The sequence below is a fragment of the Centroberyx affinis genome, unplaced genomic scaffold (assembly GCF_046629955.1).
Source record: "Centroberyx affinis isolate AG114_WGS23_722 - 3 ecotype Tasmania unplaced genomic scaffold, CSIRO-AGI_Caff_v1 ptg001468l_1, whole genome shotgun sequence".
Taxonomy (NCBI): Eukaryota; Metazoa; Chordata; class Actinopteri; order Beryciformes; family Berycidae; genus Centroberyx; species Centroberyx affinis.
Window position 1 is genome coordinate 160,544 of NW_027279937.1, and position 26,430 is coordinate 186,973.

Here is a 26,430-nt window from a genome sequence, read left to right on the forward strand (position 1 = left end):
TTTAAGCACCTTTTTATTTGCAGAATAGTTTACCCACCTTTTCACGCTGACATAGATCTTGCATAGATGAATAGTACATCATTATAAGTAGTATCAAAATGATTTAAGTTATATGAAGACAATCAGAAATTAATACTTTTCTGAAAATGCAATTGATTCCTGCATATACTCGGTGTTTGCTTTATGGTGATCACCACCCTCCTTTTTATTCACCACTCTATCCCTGATGATTGTAACCAATTCAAAATCTCAAGCCAAGGTTTCCCCACCCGCCGCCCGCTCTTGTCAAGTTTCCAGTTTCAGTGTGAACATGTGAAAAACGCCAAGCAAACACAAAGTGAGGCGGTGCGTCTTTTGGCACAGCGCGCAACCTCGGTGCCAACGTCAAGGCACACATGGTTCATGTTGGACGCGGGCGGCTATAGGAGGGAAGACAGGACGAGCCACACATCACCGAGGAGGAGGAGGGTGGCACGGTGGCACTGCCTGCAGGAATCCAGTTGTAAAGTCCAGACGAGGAAAAATGCGCTGAGGGCTGGTTAACACATCGGGGATCGTCTGGCGATCGGTTGTTACCAAAGATTACCTACAGCCGGCTATTAAAACCGCGGAAGAAGACACTCCGGACAAGTTGCGATCTCAGAAGACACCCGAGGAGATGAATACCAACGATGCCAAGGAGTATCTCGCAAGACGGGAGATACCTCAACTATTTGAGGTGAGATGGCGTGCGCTTTGTGGGAAAACAAGCGATGGGCAGATAGATATGACTGTGTGATTTTGCGGAGAGATTCATTGTAGTCATCAATATAATGTGAAGAGCATGACAGAGTCGTTGGTGAAGATCAATCTATAATGCGCCTGTGATGGATGATAGTGGAGTGCGAACGCCATACGCGCCCTTTTGGTCCCACTTCTTGATTAAAATAGTGATTTAAATGAAGAAAGAAAAATAATACAGATTAAGGGATTTGACAAACTGCTTCTTGCAAGGCTAAATCGCTGTTTACTAGGAATATATAGGCTGTAGTCCTGATGTGGGTGTAAAATCAAACAGCAATCAAACCCAAACCCCTCCACCCCTCCGCCCCCATATGTATTTAAATTGACATTATAGCATAGTTGGCGTCTTGTTAAATGGTTTTGTTTTTTTGTTTTTTTTTTACAGCTGTCAGGACAGCACAGGGACACAAATAGAATTAGTGATCCGATAATACATTTAAGAAGGATAGCCTACTACATAATTATTGCAGCAAAACAAAAATAATATGCTTATATTATTATCATTATAGATTCATTGTCTTGTACATGTCTAAGATTATTATAGTGATACCATAGGGGAAATGGTCAGTAAAAACTAACTGTTGAGTCACAAACACACTATAAATCCCTATTGGAATATTATAGGATATTATAGCGATATCATAGGGGACAATAAAACACTCTAAACCCACTATAGACAAACTATAAATCCCTATTGGAATATTATAGGAATATTATATCAATTATTACTCAGGGTGTAGTGAATTGGCCTATCCACTTAATTAGACTGAGTCATAAGTGCAATGCAATTGATGTATGCAAGCAATCACTGTATGTGCGTATTCGTTTACAGACAAATTACAGTGAGAAATGAAGTGACAACATCATCATAACTGCAGTGTAATTACAGTGCCAGCAATTACCCCTCGTACTAACATCATAATTCATTATCAATCAGATAAATAAGTATATTGGATTGCATTTTATTGGGAAAAGCAATGTATTATTGGGCTCCTGGGTGAACAGGGTGGATGTGAAGTTGGAAGGATGTCTGAAGTCCCAGAGGAAAGCATTGTTTTAAAACACACAGGGTCAAGGAGCAAATCTCACGCAAACACACACTTGACTTATCTTTTGGCAGGGACTAAGTTCTCACATTCATCACAGTGATTGGTTTCCCTCTTCTACAAAGCAGGTCATGGGGGTTCTGTGTTTATTTGCCAGGCTGGCTCTAATTTCATGGGCTTCTGACTAAATGAGATGTTTTTTTTCCCCCCGGTGGAGCCAAGCCAAGCCAAGGCAACCGGATCTGCACTTCAAAACTTCAGCTCATTACGGCGGGGTGTTCTTCGCTGCCACGCTGTCACAGAATAGTTCATCATAACAAAGATGTAGTGATGCCTGGACAAACATCTCTCTCTCTCTCTCTCTCTCTCTCTGTGTCTTCACCTCATGCCCTTCTCCTTTGTTTTCTCCAGAGCCTGCTGACAGGTTTGATGTACTACCGGCCTGATGACCCCATCGACTACATGGAGGGCTGTCTGAAGAAAGCCAGGGAGCTCGGAGGGCCGGACAAGGTGCGGTGGGATACCTTCGTGGGCCAGGAGAAGAAGTCCCTGCCCCCCCTCAATGGGGGCCAATCACGCAGATCCCTCTTCAGAAACGGTGAGCAGCGAGTGCCGGGTGCATGATATTTCGTACCATGCCTTACCTACCCTAGCACTGTGTGTTTTCCATTATGTTTTGTGCACAGTTCATTTCAGTTTGGGTAGGAAGCTGCTGGCTAGGAACCTAAATAGATTTTACACTTGTACACTTTCAAAAGGATGCAGGCAGCTTTACATCTTCCTCTCCTGCAGAATCAGGACCAAACCTGCTCATTATCTAAAGGCTACTGATATCGTACTGTACCCACAGTAGAGCCATTACAGATACAGCATTGCAAAATAATAGAGATCCCTGCTATTGTGCCGCTCTAAGAAATACTTATTAATAATAATAAGACTTTTAGGCTGTGATCAGATAGGAGGCTTTTTGCTGCTGCTCAAATTCAAAGCGCAGCTGTGAGTTTCACTAATAACAGAGAGAGCAAGAGCTCAAAGCATGCAAGGGGCGTTACATCGTTCTTGTTGCTATGCAACACAAAGTTTGACAACAACTTTGGAGCTATCTAATTATCATTCGCTGGCTAACTTGAGGGAACAAAGAGAATAACAATGTTGAAAATAAAAATGGATAAGAGAAAGTTAGCCCATTCCAAAACAGAGTATGTACATGACTTCCTCCTAGAACAGAGGCAGAGAGTTTTATCATCTCATCCAAGCCTAGTGTCTGTTTCAATTTGATTTTTAACATGTTTAACTTGGGGCACCCAGGTCAGCGCCCCAAAACATGCTACGCCCAAAACACCAGCCACACAGTCTGGAGGAGACACACACCTGTTGCTACCAAACCACTGAAGATAACTGAAAATAAGGTGCAGACTGAAACATGCCTGTGCACCTTCAGTGACCTGGGGATTTCTCGGCAGCCTGTCACTGTACAGTAAAAGGTGGATGAATGTGCTTGGTTAATTATTTATCTGGTATGACGCAGGGAAAACAAAAGACTCTCCATTCACCGGTTATCTGTGCCGGCTATGGTTAGGGGATCGGCAGGTCGAACCGATAAGGAAGCACTGCGGATGCAAAGCATCTCTCTAACCTTATTTCGAATTTGCAAAGCAAAGCAAAGTTGCCCTCGAACATGGTAATGCAACTATTCATTTGCATTGTTTTATACGGTTTGTTTCATGTTTAAACTTTTAATTTGGCTGATGATGCACATGAAGCACAGCAATGTACACAGCAACTGAAGGTGGAAGATTAGTTAAGTTGGTTAATGATTTTTGCAGATTCATGTGCATGTATGAATAGAATAGAATAGAATAGAGTAGAATGCTTTTACCTGTCCACAAGTAAAAGTTTGTTTTGCATACTTCAGTTTAAAAACACATCACACTCACGTCACACGACTAAACACACATGAAGAGACATTATTTAGAGGAGACAGTCTTTCACAGCCAGAGAGAAGTTTGAAGACGGCTGAGGGCAGATGGGATGTTTCTGCTTGTAAAACTTCAGATTCATCCTGCTTCGCTTCATGTTGTGGTTGCATGTATTTGCCAGCTGCAGCTTGTAGCTACTGGGAATTGCAGCCTAATCAGGGATAGAGATTTCTTTGCCCTGCAATTCCCCTCTTGGCTGACAGCTGAAGTTCAAATCTGCCATGTTTCATAACGTTGGCTGAAAGGAAATGCTGCCTGTCTGTGTGCTCTCACATCCGAAATTGTTACTCTCTTGGCCGGTATACAGTTCCCTTCAAATTCCACACAGCGCTACTGTCTAACTTAATGAGTTAGAAATGTTAGAGGGGCGTCACTAACGCTGTAGATACAGCCAAAAAAGACAGAGACAGAGACATTAGTTGAAATTTGCAGCCATGTGTACTGTATGTGTTTTTCTAAATTGTCAATTTTCTAATTTTCTAATTTTCTAAATTAACTGGTACAACTTGTGTGTTTTCCTGAATTGTAGGCGTAAAGTAGCAGTATAATCAATACATCCATCTGCAAAGAAAACAGTATAATTAATAGTAAAGTGTATAGAGACAACATTGCTTCTAAATTGTTGGTACAATATAGCAGTTCTGCTCCCTTGGAATTGCATACAGTGACGCTTTCTATGTCTGGTAAATGTGTTATCATTGTTAAAACAGTGTAATCAGTACTTTTGTCACCAGAGACAGCAGTATAATTAACACTATAGTCAGGAGAGATGAACAAAGTGAACGGAGCAGCTTCATTCCTCTTTGAATTCGACACACTGCCAATTTCCATCTCCAATTTAATGTGTGATGATTTTCAGAACCGTATGATTTGAAGAGTTTTATTCCAAAATGGGGTCGACACCATTTGAAATAAAACGACACCTACTCTCATGAAACGATTGGTAGCTCAAAATGAGAACACATTTATGGCACTACTTGTTTGACAGAATGATGACAGTCAAAAGACCAGATTCTCTATGTTTTAAAGAAATGAATGATGATGATTTTTATTCCCCAAAAAATTGATATAAAGCATTTTGCGATAGAACTCTTCATCAATACTATAGACAAAAGAGACAAATTGGCTCTGATTTATACCTTTGTGTATGTGTTTCTCTTCTCTTCTCTCTTCTTGTGTATGTGTGTTTGTGTGTGTGTGTGTGTGTGTGTGTGTGTGCAGTGTTGCCCGACAGTCCCAATTTCCCCTACAGACGATACGACCGCCTCCCCCCAATCAGCCAGTTTTCCATCGAGAGCGACTCGGACCTGTCGGAGACGGCGGAGCTCATAGAGGAGTACGAGGTGTTTGATCCGTCCAGACCGCGACCCAAAGTCATCCTCGTCATCGGTAAAGGCCCAGTGCTTCAGACAAACCCCCAAACAACACTACAGTATAGTGACAGAGTGTGTGTGTGTGTGTGTGTACCACCTCAAGTCTTCTCCTCACACTGTAGCATGAAGTGGCTGCTTCTTATACAACACAAGAATGAGTGTATTATTATTAATTTTCTTTTTTTTTGAAGCACCCTTCTGGTTTACTGATGATTCATGTTTTCTATAAGATAAGAGCCAACAGAAAAGATCCTTTTGTATAGGAGCATCGAGGCTGTTCGCTTCCTGGCGGCTAACAGACAGCTAACAAAGACAGTCTTTCTTCATTGGTTCTGATGAGAGCAGCGACAGACAAATATATTTAAAATCACGGATGATCTAAAAATACATGGCATGGATGGGAATCTACAAGTGGGGGACGAGGGCGTATGTTTTTCCCTGGATTTTCCCTGGTTTTTCCCTGGTTTTTCCCTGGTTTTTCCCTGGTTTTTCCCTGGTTTTTCCCTGGATTTTCCCTGGTATTTTCAACTTAGCCCTCTGTGTATCGGCAGAAAAGATCTTGCGGCATGTCACTCACAATGTTAGATACGTACCCTCTTTTAATCTGATTTCCTTGATGGGCCTGCATTAACCTGTCAAATAAATTCATTAATCTTGTAAATTTAGCGTGGCAGCTGTTCAATATGAATAATGATACTGGCTCAGCCGGACTGAAAAAAAGATTGCTATATATAAATCTTCTTGAAAATAGTTTATTTGGAGTTTCTCTGAAGCAAAAAAAAAAAGACTGAAAACCCTCTGGGCAGGGTTTAATCACGGAGAAAAATAAATAGGGCTATTGCATGTTCCACTTTTTGATGTGCTCCTGTGATGCTCAGTTCACGCTGTCTATAGTGTGGATGATAGGTATTTGTCCTCGCAGCACAAAGCCAGTTCCTGTCTTGTCTTTGTGAGCACACTGTGCCCTATTTTACAGGGAAAACAGGATGGCTGCAGCTGTCGCCTCTTTGGAGGATCATGGCAAACGTTTCGTCCATCAGTTTCACACAGAGAGACAGACAAAGAGATGTGTGCTGGGAGGAGGGGGGGGGGGGGCAATGTTATGAAATGCTCACATGTAATATAAAGTGCATATTTGCTATATGCATGTTAGGGCAAATCTCTCTCTCGCTCTCTCGTTCTCTCTCTCCACCGCCAAACTATCCCTGCATCATTACATAAAAACCTTTTCTGCCTCTCTCTTTCTCTTTTCCGCTCTTAGTTCTCTTATCTTTTTTTTCAAGTGCTTGCCTCGCTCACAATTGCATTCATGGTGACAGTGTGTATTTTGTTGCGTCTATTGTCGGGCCATGACAGAGCTGAAACGAGCCGGCTCCCCTTGGTTCACAAAGTTTAATTTCCCATTTATTCTCTTTATAGGCATTTAGGAAAATCTGGAGATAAGGAGTTTTAAGCTTTGAACTGAACCAAATAGCTAAGAGGTCTTGTAAAAATAGATTCGGGAAAAAACATATCAAAACAAAACAAACAAAACAAAAAAAGGCAACAGTGCAAGTGAATAGTACATAACATTTTTAAGAGGGAATGATCAGCCCCATACAGCATTGTAGTGACATCATGGATTCCTTTTCCCTCATTTTCAATGATACTAAATAATACAATACTGTAATATGATATAAGAATATAATAATGGTTACAAATTTTTTAATGATTTTTGTCTCTGTGCACACTCATCTCCTCAGAAAAATTGTCTGACAGGTTGCTAGCTGAACGTTACTTCACTCTGTCTGGTTACCAACCACACAAACCTTTGGAGCGGGTAACGTTTCTATGGTAACAGCATCATCTCCAAACACTGGGACCTTGCTAAAGCTTGTGGGAACTGTAGTATTTCACAAGGAACCCAGGAGTAAGAAACAATTACTTATAACAGCAAAGTCGAAGTCAGATTGACTGATGGGTTTTACAGGAAAACAGAAAGTCGTTTCACAATCTGGTCGCTCATGGAAAGTCTACCTCGCACCGTTAAAACATTATGGCTGATAATCACTTTCCTTATGGGTGAAATGAATGGGGAAATTCACTTCCTGAACCTGATGTTTCAGCTCTAAGGCTCTGACTCTCCTTACTTTTGGTAGCAATGTTGGTAGTTTAGGATTTTATGATCCCTTTGCACTCATTGTAAATCATCTAAATGCTTAAAATGTTAATCTAAGTGCTAATATAAAATACACTGATTTAGTCAGCATCAATCCAGCAGCGCTATTCTCTTGTCGTCGTGCCCCCGCGAAACGTTTTTCTCTTAGAAATGGAGAGAGAAAAAGAAAGAGAGAGGTTTTGTTCTGTGAGTGTAGGAGGTTCACACATACCTGCTCCTCTCATCCGCCCCCCGCCTCACACTCCCCCACATACACTTGCAAAATACACATAAAAAAAACAACACACAAGCGGTAACACACAGTCACACACACACACACATGCAAACACATGCAGAGGCACATACACACACACTCAGTCTCATACCCAGTCTGTCTTTCTCTCTCTTATACACATGCACCCACACAAACACACCCACACACAGCGCTTCACACACATTTCACACACTTTTAACACACTTTTCAGTTCACACACACACACACACACACACAAATTCTCCCCCAAAACACCAACAGCTCTCCGTCTGTGCCTAGGTGGCCCTGGCAGCGGCAAGGGAACACAGAGCCTGAAGATTGCCGAGCGCTACGGCTTCCAGTACGTGTCCGTGGGCGAGCTGCTGAGGAAGAAGATGATCCACAACGCCACCAGCAACCGGAAGTGGAGCCTGATCGCTAAAATCATCACCAACGGAGAGCTGGCACCACAGGTAGCAGAGAGAGAGAGAGAGAGAGAGAGAGAGAGAGTGTGAGAGAGAGAGAATGAAAATGAGAGGAAGGATGAAAGCTGAGCGTGTCCACTCGCTCACAGGCCATTATCACAGTGAGGATGTAACAAGGGACTAATTAGCAGCGTCCATATCACAAGCATGCTGGAGGAGGGATGCTTATCCATCTTATTAGCGGCCTCCTCCGCTAACTAATCACTCTGCCTGGGAAGGAAAATGGGGACAGACCCCCTGCGGTTGTTTTCATTCCACTCAATCAGACATTGTATAGAAAATGCATGTGGTGGCCTTAAGCTTCCCACTTTAGTACGTGTGTGAAATTAAGATTTCATCCATGATTTAAGTTTAAATTCTGTACGTCCAAGGATGGAGGAAGGGCAACACCGCCATATACAATCATATACTTTCAGATTTTAAACGCTCATATTTTACGCATCCCTCTCGCCATCCGTCCTGCTGAACAATCTATTGTAAGCCTCATGGAAAAGAAGATACAAAAAGTGCTGCAAAGTTGCTGGTGTCACAAAAGGTGCTCTTGGAAACCAGGGAGTTAGATCATGAAAAGAGATAGATCATGGCCTCTAGTGCTGGCAGATGAAAAATGTAAAAAAAATAAAAAATAAAAAAAAGACACTTTTTGCAGCGACAAAGAATGTGTAAAATGCAAAAAGTGTGCCTTGGTATTATTCCAGCACTAGGGGCCATGATCTGTCTCTTCTCATGATCTGAGCTTCTTCTGGTTGTGGTTCAGTGGTTTGTTGTAACACACCACATGTCATGCACTGCAAAAAATGACAAGCTGTCCAGTGATTTTAATTTGTTTTCCGGACTTATCAAGCTTATTTCATGATATTTTTTAGTCAAATTATCTCACTGCACTGGCAGATAATCTTGCTGGTTTCAATAAATGTCATTTGATACATGCCAATATGACTTATTTCAAGAAACCATCAGAAAACAATGAAGAGGATCTTGAAAAATGTCCTGAAACAAGGTACATCCAAAAAAAAAGTTGAAACTAATAAAATTATTTGCCAGTGCAGTAAGATGATTTCACAAAAAAAATCCTAAAACAAGCTTGATAAGTCTGGATACAAGATAAAATAACTTTTTGCAGTGTGCATGTCTCTGTGTAGATCAATACAGTGTGACGTGACACTAATGCTACCATGGTTAGGGTCCCATGGGGACCATCTACGCTAAAAATAAGTGCACTCTCTCTCCTATAAGGATCCTTAGATAAAAGCATCCATCAAAAGATATATGTTATATATATATATATATGTCATGTTATACAACGACCCAAGCGAACGCCTCATTCTGATTGGCTGGATGATAATATGACAGTAACACCTGAGAGGGCTGTCATTATGGGTGCCATGGTGACGCGGCGAGGTGCAAAGCCCCCCTCTGCTTCTTAGTCCGCGTCCCCTCGTGAATTATCTTTCAATAACCGCCTTGCCTACTTCATCATTTATTATCCCTGACTTGCATGCCATGCACAGCAACATGTCTCCCTCCAGGCCATTCACCAGATGTCAGTCCAGAGACCAGAGAGACAAAGAGGGAGAGTCGGAACAGAGATATTAGATGTGATAAATTGACTTGCTGCTGTTAGGTATTTAATTCCAGGCCGCAATTAGTCCAGCACAGCACATTTAGATTTTTTTTTCTTTTAATGATCCTGTATTTAATAGTAAGAAGAAGAGGGGGAAACACTTCTAGATATATAATCTGCTGGCCAGGGCAAAGTGTTAATCAGGCGTCCTATCGAGAACATTATTTCTCAAGATAATGTTTTTTTTTTTTGTGGTCACTATGCCTTCATTAGATAGTTGATAGTGATGAGAGACAGGAAAGGTGGGGAGAGACAGGGACGACATGCAACAAACATCAAACCCAGCATGCCACAGTTGGAACACACCTTAGACCACAGAGCCACCAGGACGGACCGAAATATTGCTCGTTATGTATTGCATAAAGCAGTGATTCTCAACCTTTTCCATATCAAGGACCCTAATTTGGTCCACATTAGGGCCACAGACCCCCATTTGATGTCTCGGACCCAAATCTGAGAATATTTTTATTGTTAGATATGAGTTTGTCCAGAATTCCATGACTGTCTGTATTGTAGGTAGAGAGATAACCGAGAAATTATGCTCAAAACAGTCATTCTTCTACATTCTCTAATTGTGTTAACTTCTTGTAAATGAAATAATGGTGAAGTTTAACAATTCATCAATTTGCTGGGGACCCCCTGGAACCCCCTCAAGGACCCCTGGTGGTCCCCGGACCCCACTTTGAGAACCACTGGCATAAAGTATTGCTGCATCAAGGCTATGAATGTGCGGCAACTCCTTCTGATTGAAGTTTTGTCCTTAACGTTGCAGCGTGAGTGTTCAGGCATCACCTCCTTTCAACCAAGTGTAGCAGAGTGAGAGTCTCGTACCAAACAAACTATTTAAAAGTGTAATTTTGCTTTGTGTGATGGGAAAAATGACTATAAAAGCCAATTTAATGGAAGCAATCACAATCTCACTCCTGACATTCAAAATGCGTTGCACTGCCTGGTTTGGTTTTGTCAGTGCAGTTATGAATTATTGTCCATGAGACTACATTAACAGAAAGTTTGTGATGTATGTTTCTCTCACACTAATATCAGGCGTGCCACAGGGTTTAATCCTAGAGCCAGTTCTGTTTCTCTATATATACTTCCACTGGGCCACATCACTATATCCATTTTCATTGTTAGGCAGATTACACAGTTAGAGTTACCTTTGAATACCCAAATAGCTTCATCACTTTAAATACTTGCCTTGCAGACATCAATTGTTGGATGGCTCATAGCTTAATGCAAGTTAACAACAGTAAATCAGAAATAGTCATATTTGGTAAACCGAGCTTTGTAGATTCATAGCCAGAAACCTGTCTGTTTTCTTTCACTGTCATTTCGGTTTTGAAGAGCAAGTTAACAGACTGATCTCTAAAATTAGGACATTTCTCTCTTTAAGCAGCCTGGAAAAGTTTATCCATGCTTTTATTTCTTGTTGACTGGACTAAGTGGCTGTTTTGTGGCATCAGCTGTAAAGCCCTTTCGCCGCTGCAAAGCAGACTGCAGCAGCAGCCGTATCTCCTCCTCCCCTGGTGTCCCTTCACTGTCAGCTAGAGCATCAACTTTAAATTCCTGCTGTTTGTTTATAAAGCTTTGCATGGTCTTTCGCCTCAGTGTATTTCTGGACTTCTGTGCCCTTACAACGTTCCACAGTCCCGGCTAAAATTAAAATGTGATCGCACTTTTGCTATTTCGGCCCCTAGACTGGAACAATCTTCCTGTAAGTATGAGCTCAGCAGAATCAACTGCCATTTTTAAAAATGGACCTATTATGGCCTTTCAGTGTGAGTGATGCGTTTGAACCTTTTTTTTTTGTAATGTTCTGACCCTTTTTTGTCTGTCTAGATTGTTTCTCGTGCTGCTATCCTTTTATTTTAACCCTGAGAAGCATATCTTGTAACAAAGTGTTGTGTGTTTTTTAAGCCGCTGTGTAAATAAAGTTGACTTGACAAGTTGACTTGAAGGTTTATTTGGAAAAGCGGGTGATTGGTTTGTGTTATTTTGTCGGTCCTTGGGCGGGAGTTATTGACGATTCCTCCAAGTTGCCTGTCTGCTTTACGATAGGTGGTATTGTAGTTTGTGGGAGGATTCTCTCTCAGGGAGGTGATTGATGGCTGGCTTTCCAACGAGAGTGCAGACATTAAGCCATGCGGCGGGTCAAAGGGCTTTTCTTGGCTTAGCTTATCTCATCTTAGCTTACAGGCGTATATCTATCTCTTTTAGATGGATTCTAGATTAGGTTTAATCTCTGCCTGGTCTGCCAGCCTGCTGCCCACCGATGGAACATTCTGTTAGTGGAGGGAAATTAAACGTCTGTGTTAGTCAGTGTTGGGCATGATCACAGTCATGGCAGTTATTTTTAGATCACAGCATTGCTCATGTATCTCTGCCATACCGTATGATGCGTTCCGCCTCGAGGAATACACTTGAACATGTTGACCTCCTCCAGCCATGAGGAAGTAAGTGATGCTAAAAGATGCTGGCACTCTCTGGCCTCAGATGCACCCCACGGTGGTTTCACTGCATTCAGACGTAGTCGAGTTAAATTGGGTAAAGTGATGAAATATACTGTGGAATCCTCCAATGGGCTGTCATACTTTGCCATTCGTCTTAGATATGGCTCCAAATCAGCTGAATTGATTTTCATTATTGACTTAAAGGGGCATTAAGTAAGCTTTGATCTTTATCGACCTCTATTGGTGACCAGGAGGAATTTCAACAACATCACTAGAACTTGTCACCTCCTACACAAGTCTCTGGCACAGCCACAATAATAATAATACTGATTTGTCATTTGCTTTTTTAGCTGAATGAGGCTTTTTAGTCTTTGCAGCTGTAATGTAACGACACCAGTTGCTCGCTCATTCTGTAGCACCGTCCTCCATTGTTAAGAAATTCAAAATGTGTAGTAGAAAGTGAGTTTTGAAAGTCTGAAATCTCAGCACCTGTCAAAGTAATTGTTGAATCATTAAATTCCCTGCAAGATATAGAGTAGTATGGTCATTTTGTGCTATAGGGCAGTACAAATCTTACTTATTGCCCCTTTAATATGTAGGCACAAACTGAAGCTCCAGACATTGATCATGTTGCTGTCGCTGTGTGTTTCTAGGAGACGACCATCACCGAGATCAAGCAGAAGATTATGAAGATCCCAGACGCTAATGGTATCGTCATAGACGGGTTCCCTCGTGATGTCGGACAGGCCTTGTCGTTTGAGGACCAGGTGAGTTTCCATCAGGCTTTTTTCAGCTGTAGAAATCCTTTGGTTAAGACTACAATAAAAAAAACATCAAAAGATCAAAAAACAAAGGAAGACGAAATGAGTTGCAAAAGGCTTAAAGACTGAAAGAACAGCCACTCTCATGAAACTGACAGGCTGTATCTTTACTGCACAGATGCAAAAAGAAATGAATAGATACCGACACCGGCCCGGGCATTTCTACCTTATTAGACAAGTGCACAGAAGAGAGTGTGTGTATGTGTGTGTGTGTGGGGGGGGGGGGGGGGGGGGGGGGGGGGCTACAGAATACCTGATGAGTTTTAAAATGGATATTTTTGTGTTTCTCCATTGATCCCTGAAGGAGAAATTCTCTTTTCACTCGTCCTCCTCCTCAGGGAGGTCAGAGGTCAAGGTTCGGCTACAGAACAGCAACTCTGGAGTAGGGATTCAGTGTCGTGCTCAAGGACAGCAGGGTTTTTCTTGGCTTGTTTGTTGCTTGTTTAAACCCGAGCCTTCCAACTGAAGGCTGGTTTTCCTGTTCACCACACCAGATCGTTCTCAGCTGGGACCAGCAGGTGCTCCAACTGGATCAAATGAAGAGTTTTTGGCATCCGGACAGGTTTCAGAGTCACCATGGTTGTTTTGTTACGTGGATGCAGTGTGTTTGACATGTTGTTGTCGGTGTGTCTAACGCACACAAGGAGGTGTTGAACCAGGCACCTGCCGCAACCCAAGTATGTAAATGGGTTGTTTGTTTGCACGCTGTTCACTGGAGCTGTTGTTCTGTGAATTTTATTGACCATTCGAAGAGTTTTGAGCTTTCTGCCCTTTGAAAAAAGTGACACCTACTGTAACAGAATGATTGACTGCACAAAATGAAAACAATTTATGGTACTTTTTAAAAGAAACATCTTGGTTAACAAAATTATAAAGCCTTACAGACTGGACCTCTATATTTTAAAGATAGCAAATGATAAACTTTGGGTAATTATTTTCTAACTGGATATATGGTGTTTTGGACCAGAATTCATCATTTGTAGCATTTGAAACATGAGATATAAACCAGCAGTGTGCATGCATGTTAGGTTGACCTAGTCTAGAGTGGAATATTTTACGTCAGCATTGACCGTGAATCTGCGCTGTAAGCATTCACAAGGCTTTGAATCACCTTCACCTCATTTCAACTGCTGCTGCTGATCAGCCATTCAAGAGTGAAGCACATGTTTTCCATCTCGCTGCCCGGTCGACTACCAACACACACAATGCTCCTGAGACACGGCAGGCCAGGGAGCAGGGAGCCCGTCCTTAAGCCCTCCGTGTTGCCGAGCATCTGCCTGCTGAAGAGTCTTTCAGGGGAATGACCATCTGCTGTCCTGGGTGCTTTGACCCTGTGGAGCAGGCGAGAGAAGAGAGAGTTTCCCTAAGGGGGTCAGAAAAGTACATACCTTATGTCAAGGTTGTCAGACAAAAAACCTAATCTTTAAAAAGTACATTTTACTTTTAATTTAGAAATCATACATTTTAACAGATTCCAAGGTCCCAAGAGGCATGAAACCCACTCAACACATGAATGACCATTTAAATTAGCAACAGAAGGATAAAAAAGAAAAACACCAAAACTGCAGGAACTAGGTTTTCTGAGAACAGCAGCGATGTGTAATGCAGTGTTGTGTTTTGTCTCAGCTGGAGCCAGCTAATGGAAATCCCTCCTTTACAGTTGAGTGGCCAATTGTGTGACACAACGGTCGATTGCCTTTAGATGGATTGATGCTCATTATCACATTTAAACTCACTTAACATTTATCAGCTTTCAGATGAGCGCTCAATGAGCACTGGAGTGGGTGGGGTCTAACTGGGTCAGTGGGGGTAAAGACTGACCTTACTGTTTGGTTATTTTTAGCCGGCTCACAGCAAGTGAGAAGGACGGGGTTCGGACTCTTAGGATGCGATCACACCTACAATTTGTTTTCTTTGGTCTGAAACACAGAGGAAGCGTTTACTTTGTTGCATTTTTGTATTTGCTTTGTTTATGTTCTCACTGCTCAATTACAAGCGAACCAGAGCTTGAAAACAAAAGTCACATGGACTTACAAGCAGCTTGTTTATTGGACAGAGTTTTGGTAACCTGTCATCCTGTGAGATTAGAGATTTTGGGAGCGGAAATGAAGTCAAAACAGATCTGAGGTCAGAAGCATGATGGACTTGTTTGTCCTAATTTACCTTCTCTGGTGTTCATACTAGTTAAGAACACATGAAGAAAGAGCTGATTATAAGCATCAGTCTAGACTTCTGTTTGTTATGCTAGGCTTTTCAAGCATGAGTAACTGCTGGCTATCAGATGTCAACATCCGCCTCCATATACCCATAAACCCTCTCGATTATTTGATGCCACCTGAGTTTGAATGACATCGTTCTCACCTGCTAAGCAAACTAAAGGAGTAAACACTCCAGAGTAAACCACATGCGTGATGTGAATACATCCTAAAATATTAGTTGGTTTGAAGTTGGTTTTACATTTTGGTTAAGCTATGTTTGGTTGTATATGTACCTTAACTTCACTGCATGATAACAGATTATTCAAATGGTTCAGTGAGTTTAAAATGAATAGATTTTGACTTTAACAGGTTCAGTCTAAAATGAGACATCCACCTGTGACTCCTAGTCTGTCAATAATATCTTCCAAAATAAAAACTTTTCAGTGGATATAATCATATGTGTGTTTTTAAATACTGAGGCAAGAACATCCTGTAGCAAGTTTCCTCCAAAAATGGATATGCAGCGTTTTGGAATTAAACCCTTCTCTTATTTACACCTTGTGGTACCTCTGCATAGAAAACCAATTACCTCCCCAAATTGGCAGTGAATTCAAATTATGTCTCACCGTCCTATTTGGGCCCTTTGATAATCCCTCTGAAGTGATTGCAGCCTCCAGACAGATTCTCACCCACTGCAGTGAATTCTAGCAGTTGGAGGAAACATCCTGTAACTGAAAAGAAGAGTGTGAGTTTGATTTAGAAAGTGGTGTTGAAATTTTTTAATCACATATTCTGCAATTCCACACAAGTGTCTATGAGTATGTAGTGGTCATGAACACACACTTTTAAATATAGGCCTAGTGAACACATGCTTCTAATAGGACATAAGGACATGCCATATTAAAAGGAGAAACTGCAAATGATTCAATCAGAAAATAATTGATTTAACCAACACTGTGCTATTAGCCGCGCAGACAGGCTAGCTAGCAGACATGGTAGACTGGCTAGTGGTCTTGTAAAATAATTAATGTTCCTGTTGTTTGGCTAATTAATGTCCGGCATATGATGTCAATATTTGAACAAAGTCACCCTACAACACACACTGTGACAAGTTCATTTGCTCAGCTTGCTAACTAGGCTAGAAAAGTAACTTCTAGTTTAGCTTGAGGTATTCCTATGAAGCAATGCTATTAGAATTCCTACTCCTGCAACAAATCCTATGAAAATAACAAAATCAGCAATGATTTTGTTTTGCCAGCAAGTCTCGTCCATGTAGCCGGTGCCCAATGCAGCCATGTCCCAGCAGCCATAGAACTCCATTGTATAAAAACAAACTGGAGTAGAGCAAACGCATTGTTGATTTTGTTATTTTCATAGGATTTGTTGACGGTAAGCAATGCATTAAAAAACACCAGCCTTATCCTTTAAGTTAACCAGCTATCAGGCCCTTCGCTTTTATTACATGTCATTACATTTTCCAGTAAACTTACATGACTGTATTTTATCTGATACTATGGTGCTGTACTGTCTGTTTGGACGGTTTCCCTCTTTGTTATACTAGCAGCTTAATTCAGACAGTCAAGCCACTCAGCCAATCACATAAGAATTATAACACATACACTGTGAAGCAAAGTAAACAAGGACCAATAGAAACATATTTTTGTTCCTGGACAAGTTGGAATGTGTGAGTTAACCCTTTGTGGACTGGATGAAGCTAGTTCACGCATATGGAATTAACATCAAATTGGTGATATGGACCATTTTAGCTCTTCAGAGAAGTGCTAGAGACTTTTTACCTGAACTTATACCCATGGCTGAAAGGTCACAGGTTCGATGCCTGCAGCAGCCAGCGTATCCATCTACGGCCATGTGTGTTGTTGACGCATCATTTAGCCCAGACCTGAGGAAGCGCTGAGGCTTGAATGTAAATATCAAACAGCTTTATACAGTTTACAAACCGGGTTTCCCTGTTGGCACTGAGTGGTGATTAAATGTGTGTTTGTTGGCTTTTTCTAGAGGAGACCAGATGGGGTTCTGCTGGGGTTAGCGTTTAATAAAAGGCGGCGTGGCGCTCTTATCTCGTCATCTCCCCAGTCACAACATGTAAATGACCGGGTGATGCATGCAGCCGTGGCCAATCAGCTGCCTCGATTGACGCCGTCTGCTCCAGTCATGAAAGTTAACGAGTAGCAACAATGGCAATCTCTCTCTCATCATGTTCCATCCTTCCTTATTTCACACCAATTACTGAGCAGCGCATCTCTCACACACACACACACATACACACACACACACAAACGCACACACACTCACATACATAATCACACACACACACACACACTCACATACATAATCACACATGCACACACACTCACATACACACTCACATACATAATCACACATGCACACGCACACACACATACTCACACACACACTCACATACATAATCACACATGCACACACACACACACACACAAGTGCACACATACTCACACGTATACTCACATACATTCACACAGCTACACACACAAACAAGTGCATACACCCACATGATCACACATACACACACTTACACACACACATTCTTGCACTAACACAAGCACACACACAAGTGCATGCGTACACACACATACACACACATCTACATAGACACATATACAAGTGCATACATACACACCTGCTCACGCATACATACACACACATACACTACCTTACACACATGTACATGCACACACACACACACACACACACACATACACACAAGTGTATGCATACACGCACATACTGCACACACACTCACTCACACACATACTCTGACATTTAGACACATACAAGTGTGTACATACACACATGCGCAATCACACAGACATGTACACACACACATACACAAACAGATACACACACACATACACCCAGCTATCAGCAGCTTCACTACAAAATATTGGTATCGTCCTTCAAAACCCCATACTGGTCAAACCCTAGTATAAATTGTATAATCTACATATAATTATTATTTTATTTTTTACCTTTAGAGACCTACATTATCCATTTTTCATTATCTAGGCCCTAGAAATTATACAATTATTTACATATTCCATGCTTGCATATTTCTAATGAGGAACAGTCATGCCTTTCACTGAATCTGCCACCCGCCCCTGATCTATTCCACAGCACACAGTGTCAGGTATTGCCTATATATTCTGCATGCTGGCCCATCACAGTATTCTGTACGGACCGCTAGCCCCCCGTATGCCTCCATATTGTCGCGTCTCTCTGGTAACTGGACTTTCTCCACGCTGCCATGCGACAAGACAGAGTCGTGGCATAATGAGAGCCAGATCTGTGCTTGGTGCTGTCTTTCTTCAACGTCGTCGCCCTCCTCCTCCCTCCTCCTCCTCCTCCTCGCCTGGGCAGCAGATCCCACTCAGACCATGTTCCCTCTCTGAAAGCTGTCCAAAGAAACAAAACAAACAAAGAAAGGAGATGATACGTGCAGGGTGCCTGGAAGAACATGATACACGTAGCGAAAGGAGAGAGAGAGAGACGGGGAAATGTCCAAGCCTCTGTTATTCTATAAATGGCATGATTTTCACCAGACAATGCCCACGAAATCACCCCCCTCCCCTCTCTTTGATAGAGCTGACAGTTGAGCTATTACTATGGTTATTATCAGCAATTCCAGCAGTTTCAAACATGGAGGAGATTAGATGTGATCAAGCGTACCTTCCCTCGGTGTCTCCATCCAGAGAACATCAGCTGAGGCCGTAAATAGAAAAAAAAAAAAAAAATAGGCAGCTAACTGACTCGCATCTGTGGAAAAACATTTTATCTGTTAGAGGATTAACAGGTATTTCCACATTCAGGGAGCCTGGAAGTCTTCTAATCTAAATGTTGTCCCATCTCTCAACTACTCATTTCTTAAATGAAATTAAATAGATAATTGATCGCATAATTTGAATTTTTAACTGTCACAAATTTTTTAAATTGACACATAAAAGGAAATGTCTAGGGTTTTGTAAATGGGCTTTGGGGTTGGATGAGAACCTGAGGAAGTTCACTGGAGATGAAATCACAAAGATAACAGATATATTCTGTTATGTTTATAGCTGTGTCCAGGCAACCACTTGAAACAGCTCATAAAGAGTCATTGATGATTGGATCGGAGCTGGTGACGCCAATAACGGGGAGTTGCGGCAGCCATGGGATTTACAATCTAATTAGGTGACAACTGGTTATTAAAGGGCCTTTTGTGCGGCTCAGGAGCAACGAGAGAAAATAACAGTGGTACACCTTGACAAATGAGGTGGGGAGACCTTGACGTCAAGGCTAAGCCCGCTTGGCTGGCAGCACATGTTGCTCCATATCTCGAAATGTCACCGCAGATTGAAACTAAGAGCATAGTCTGCCATTTATAATTCCAGATATAGAAGGTTACACACAGAAAGCAGGTGCAGGAGATCAGGCTGGAGTAATGTTTATATTGCAGAACATACTTGTTCCCACTTTGTCCCTTTTTTACTTGCCTTTTATCCAAAATTGCACTCAGGAAGCGTTCAGCCCCAAGCGTGTTTGAAGCAGTTTATTCAAACTCTGGAGCGTTTACTCCTTTACTTCACTTCATTTGGAGAGGTGAGAGCGATGTCATTCAAACTCGGGTGGCACCAAATAACATGTACTGAGCCGCCTGAAAATGTAGGTCTTGGTCTTCTTCCAAATGAAACTGTCTGTCATGCTGCTGTCATATCAAAACTATCAAAACTGCTCTCTCCATCGCAGCAGCCAACATCATTAGTGGCACAACACTTCAGACTTATGGACCCTGGCCAGGAAGAGAGCTCAGAGGACTGAACAGAGGAGAGAGAGGCTGAGACAATAAAAGAGAGACTGTTGTGGCTGAAGATGAAGGGAGGGGACAGATGGAGAGTGATAGAAAGTAACACATTGATTGTACTCAGCTACAAAGTCATGAAGAGTCTGGAAACTTTATTTGAAGTCTGGAGAAAGTGGAGGAGCTTGGATTCCTGGGAAGGGAATTAGCACAGATGGATTGGTTGTAGGGTTAGACCAATATAGCGATATTTGTCTTGCAATAAAAACCAGATATCAGCCAATCAATGTTACCCACTGCCAATATGATGCTAAGTTAAGTTAATAAATTAGGGTTAGGGTTAGCTTCAGGGGTGTTAATCTGTAAAAACCTGCAGTGAAACCCGCCTCACCCTGCCTTAAGGAGTTGCTAACCCACCTAAGAATTTCATTAGCATAGGCTTTACTGTAAGTTTTAGTGTCCCATGATGCTCTAAATGCTTTTTCAGAGGCTTTTCCACCTTGACAAGAATACAGTTCTCGGGGAAACACTGAATTCTTCCAATGTTTTGGACATTTTGGGAAAACCTTGGCATGAAAATGGTCAAACTTATGGTCAAAATACACAGAATATTGGCAAAAAATATTGGCTTGCAATGGAAAAATATCTGTATTGGTATCGGCGTTCAGAAACCCATATCTGCAGGAAGTTGACTGCTGCCTGTGTTCCCCAGTCAGGCGGGCCAGGGTGGGCCAGGGTGGGCCGGGGGGCGTCTGAGCGATCCTCTGAGGACCAGCAGCATCCATTTTCATTAGACCGCCTCGCCCCATGCTGCCGCTCTGCCCTTTATAACATCACAGCAGCCATTTCTGAGCCGCCCCTCAGGGCCAACAGAGCAGTCCTGCCCCGCTTTACAGCCGCCCAGGGAGCCGGTCCGTCCCTTCACCCCCGCCCCCCCCCCCAGCCTTTTTACCTCCACTCCCAACCATCTAGGTGTCACTGTATCTATTTATCCCTGTCTGTCTACCTGTATGGCTGTCTCTCTGTCGGTTTATCTGTCTGCCTGCCGCTCTGTTGGACATACAAACACAGACCGGCACACACACACACACACACACACACACACACACACACACAAACACACACACGCTCGCTTCTGCTGTATAAGGGAACCATGCCAGTTGGCCCGGGCTTCGTCATATGTTTTGACCGGATTAAAGTGCACATGTCAGAGACCCGTTAGCGTGATTGTAAGTGCAGGCAAATTGCATTATCTTCATCTTCCTCTATGACGAATTGGGCCAACTCCACAGTGAACAAGACGCTATTTTAAATTTGCCTGCTCATGACCAGAAAGGATTGTCTACTCCGATGTTTTTATTGTTCTAAAAAAAAGACTCAGTCGAAATTTGCTGCGTGTAGCTGTCGTCTTGTGTTGTAAATTGCTCATGCATGATGCAATTTAGTTTTTAAGCAAAGCGGGAAGCTAATTGGAATAGGCAGGAAAACAGTACAGTGTCTACTCCGCTGGATTGCAATGTTTTGCAGTACAGACGTCATTGTAACTCTACTGCACATTCCTCTCTCTGTGGTAACATAAAACATATAATGATTTGACAAGAATGAATTACTGCATAATTTATTCGATCTGGTTTCCTCCTCTTGCGAGTAGAATATGTTGACTTTGTGTTGAATGTATTATTTACATTTTTCAGGGAGCTGAAAGGAGAAGCCGAATTTTAGCTTCCATAATCAGTGACTTGTAATCCTTGGTTTAGCATTCACACTCTCTTGCATTACCAGAAACAACGAGTTTCCGCCACCTTTTTTCTGTGAAGTCGTACCTAGATACTGTTTCACTGGGAATAAACAGAAAAAGACAGAGTGGTGACGTTTACAGCATCCAGGATTTTTACCTGCAGTGAGACAAATTGTGTGGCAACAAAAGGAACTAGAATTCAAAATGCAGGGGAGAAGAGTCGCTTTTCTGTGGGAGATCAGGTGGGTAGCACCTCAGAAATAAACAGCACAACTCAATTGGGTCTAAAAGCTAAAATAAACCTTCTACAATTTTAAAATCAAGTCTTCCATTCATCCTCAAGCAGCAGCTGTACATCTTGTTGGCATCACAGACTGAAGTCCTGGTTTTCTGGTTTCTGGTCATTTTGAGAGAAAATTCATAAATATCACTGGACCGTCCAGGGTCAATTAAAAACCTGATTATTTGGCGGTTGGGTGTCTTAGTGGTTGAAGTGATCATCACATAACTGAAAGGCCACTTTTTTGTCTCAGTGACAGCCATGTATCCTGTCAAAGTGTTCTTGAGCAAGACACTGGACTGCTACCTGTTCACACATTGTAAGGGTGCGTTCACACCAGGCGGTTGGAGCGGGTTATTTGGACTCCGGAGCGTTTACTCCTTTAATTCAGTTTGTTTGTTTGCAGGAAACAACCCCAAAACACAAGGTTTTATGGGTATGAGGAGACGGTTGTTGACATCTGATAGCCAGTGGTTTCTCATGCTTTGAAAGCCTATAGCATCACAAAACGAACTGAGGTCAAAACGCAGTCTGGACTAATGATCATATTCAGCTATTCATGTATTCTTAACTGGTATGAACTCCAGAGAAGGTGAATTACAGCAAAGAGAGCAGACAAGTCCATCATGTTCAGCTGAAGTTACAGGAACTGGAATCAGATTTGTTTGGACTCCCCCTCTGCTGCCAAACTCTCTAACCTGGCAGGATGATAAGTCACCAAAACTTGTCCAATAAACAAGCTACTTGAGTCCATGAGTCCAAGGCCTGGTCCACTTGTGACTGGGCAGTGTGAATCTAAACGACCCAAATACAAAAATGCAACAAAGTAAACTTTTCCATCATTGTTCAAACCAAAGTAAACAAACTAGCTGTAATCGTAGTCACAACAAGTCACTTTATGAGACTTTCAGATAAATTAAACTCCTCAAATGTAAAAAATAAAGTATTTGTGGTTTAGCTGTGGTTTATTTGTGATTTAGTAGTTTCATTTAGCTCTCAGTGAGATCTTTATGACGGATGCTGACCTTCCTCTGAACCACAGCAGGAAGAAATAGACACATTTCTCTGCCTGATTGGCTGCCTTCAGTTTGTTTCCCAGCTCTTTCCTCCTTTGAGAGGCTGCAATTAGCCGTGCGTCCCTTAAAGGGTATTAGCTGTCTTGCTTGGCACAGCGGTCAGGTCAACATCTGGCTGCTTATGTGGCATATTTAGGACTCTCTGTGTGTGTGTGTGTGTGTGTGTGTGTGTGTGTGTGTGTGTGAGGAGGCATTCCACACGCTTCCTGGCCTTTAAGCAAGAGATGCTATCACGGACGGAAAATCTACGCAGGCACTAAAACTGTCCTGCCTTTTCTGAGAATAATTACCATTTTAGTCTGATATGACATGCCATCTCTAGAGACATTTGATAATGAAGTATTTAATAATGTTTTCCAGTTCACAAGACGCATTATCGGCGCTACCTGACAAAATGAGGGCAGAAGTTTGGTCGCTATGGAAACGGAAACTTTGACTCGCGAGGCGCCAAAAACGAGTCCCGCCGCCGGAGCGCGCCTCAATAAACAACACCGCTCTGAGTGCTATTTTTGGCTCCGGCAGTACATCAGATCAAATGCAGACTCAGGAGTGTTCATCAAAACAAAAGACAAGAGTATGAATAGTAATAAACCGCTCTGATACTTTTTATAGAGCGAAGTTCCCAGTGGTGAACAGTGCGGATGGTTGTTAACAAACTGGCAGTTCCAGGGAAAGATTTAACTGCATGAGCCCTGACCTCTTTCTATGGGATAAACAACTTAGAACCATAGACACCAAATTATTTCCTCTTTATTCTGCCGTGTGATTTCTAGATAACGGCATCCTCCATTGATCTTTAAATACACCTTTCAATTTTCTCACTCGGTGGTTACTAAAGAATGTCATTGTGTGTTGGACTTTGTGAAACAGAAAGCGTCCATTGGAGCGTTGCAAATTAGATCTCTGTTACTCAGGCTTCAGTCGGTGCCAGTGCCGCCTGACCTTTTCCTTTAAATCAGGATAGTTCATGTTTATTTGTCCACTGTTTTATCCCGGCAACACACCTGGGTCAAATAGTATTGGCAAATAATTCTTAGTGTTAATTAAAATTGTGTCAGGTAAGCTGTTAATCGCAAAACTGAATACTAAACTGACTTTGAAATACTTTCCTGTGATCGTCTAAACCAGTGATTCTCAACCTTTTTCATATCAAGGACCCCTAATTTAGTACAATTTGATGAGATTTTATCTCTCAGACCCAAATCTGAGAATATTTTTATTGTTAGATATGATTTTGTCCAGAATTCCATGACTATCTGTATTGTAGGCAGAGATAACAGTGAAACTATGATCAAAATAGTCATTCTTCTACATTCTGTAGTTGTGTTAACTTCTTGTAAATGAAATAATGCTTAAGTTTAACAATTCATCAATTTGCTGGGGACCCCCTGGAATCCCCTCAAGGACCACTGGTGGTCCCCGGACCCCACGTTGAGAACCACTGGTCTAAACTTTCCGGCAGCCATTCCACCAGCCTGAAAACAGACAAAACATTTGATGCTGCTCAAATGCTGCCGCCTGACAGATAATAATGTTTCTATCTCCACTGGTAAGAGTACAGCATCAGCCCGTATGACTCAAAATCCCATCCTGTATTAAGATTACCTTGTCAATGGAGCAGCTGAAGGACATTCTCTATTAACTTTAACACCAAATCAAGGCTGCACTCTTGGTTTTCTGAGGCGCTGAGGTCAACATACTTTAAATTCAGTGGAAGTGAATTGAGAAGACTTGAAAGGATCAGATATCCAGTCTGGGCAGAACTTATTGAGAGTGAAGGCTGTATTATCAGGTGAATTGCAGTTTGTTTAACATTTTGAGTTGAGTGCACTGAATTGAAAAATGGACTGACTCCAACCCTGGTTCTCTGGTTTCCCAATTTATAAGAGAAACTCAAACTGAGACAGAGCTGCCCCAGGAATGACTCTTCAGCCTTTAACGTTTCTCCCGGTCTGTCTTCTGCCGGCAGATCTGCACCCCGGACCTGGTGGTGTTCCTGGCCTGCGCCAACCACCGTTTGAAGGAGCGTCTGGAGAAGCGGGCGGAGCAGCAGGGGCGACCGGACGACAACCCCAAGGCCACCGAGCGCCGCCTGACCAACTTCAAACAAAACACCATCCCCCTCGTCAAATACTTCCAGGAGAGGGGCCTTATCGTCACGGTAATGCTGGTGGAATTGTGTGTGTGTGTGTGTGTGTGTGTGTGGGTTAATGTGAGTGTCTGTGTGTGTGAGCACGACTCAGTAATGATGCAGTTTGTGTGTGTGTGTGTGTGTGTGTGTGTGCCTCTGTGTGTGTATGTGTGTGGATGTCCATGTTCCCATATCCTCATCTGTGTGTGAGAGAACTAATATGAAGTGAGAATGTTTATCTTTTATCTTACTTCTTTGGGTCCATGTGTGTACAGTATGTGCGTATGCCGAGTTGCCAACATACTCAAAGATGTTCACTACCACCCCCAACACACACACACACACACACACACACACACACACACACACACACATACACACGCAGAAACCGCATCATTACTGAGTCGTGCATCACATTGAAACACATGCTCACACACAGACACTTACATAATAAACTCACACTTTCAAACACATACTAACTTTCACCCCCACTCCCTGCATGCCCACACACTCTCACACACACACACACACACACACACACCCCAATCTCTAAAACTAATCAAGCAGAAAGAGACAAAGTCGTGCAGCTTCCCAAACTCTATCAGTTCTTCTCTCAGTTCAGCCGGGCCGAAGGCAGGCTGCTGGGGGTTTGAACAGAGGGCCGGCTGTTAATTGGAGGCCATCGGTTTCCACATTAGATCCCGTGGTTTGGTGCAGAGAGGCACGGGGTTACCCTCGGTATGTGTGAGCCGGGTGCTAATAGCGCTGTCGGCTCCTCCAGCCAACGGGAAGCGCCTGCCCACTCTTCTTCTGGTGGGAGTCCTATTGATCTGTCTGAGTCTCCGCTCAGCATCCACTCCCACGCAACATCAGAGGGAGAGCAAAAACTCTCTTACTTATGTGTTATAGCGCAAGATGGATATTTGGGTTGAGACTGTTTATCTGGGGGCATCTTAAAATCAAACGCTCTGCATTATCTCCAGAGGATTTTCCATTAACATTAAAAAAAAGATGCTGAAAATGTAGCCAGATGTCCTTTAGAAGTGGACGCCTGCTGTTTTACTTTCATGTGTCTGTGCAGGCTGGCTGACATGGCTTCCCCCCCCCCCCCGACTTCCCTCTCTTTTGCTTTCTGCTTCAGTCTGGTCTAACGTCTGGTTCTGCTGTTGACGCTAGAAGAGAGAAAGTGAAAATTGCGAGCAAAGTGAACGACACTTAATCACTCAGG

The 26,430-nt window shown here is 42.5% G+C and overlaps 1 protein-coding gene across 1 annotated transcript; it reads left to right on the forward strand.

Moving 5' to 3' along the window:
- Positions 1–468: 468 nt before the first annotated feature.
- ak5 (adenylate kinase 5) lies at positions 469–25,232 on the forward strand (the record flags this gene model as incomplete). The annotated part of the gene is made up of 6 exons (XM_071526845.1): positions 469–718; positions 2,241–2,427; positions 5,030–5,197; positions 7,872–8,044; positions 12,784–12,897; positions 25,041–25,232. Coding segments are annotated over exons 1-6 (894 nt in total), but the record flags the coding sequence as incomplete, so codon positions are not given.
- Positions 25,233–26,430: the final 1,198 nt, after the last annotated feature.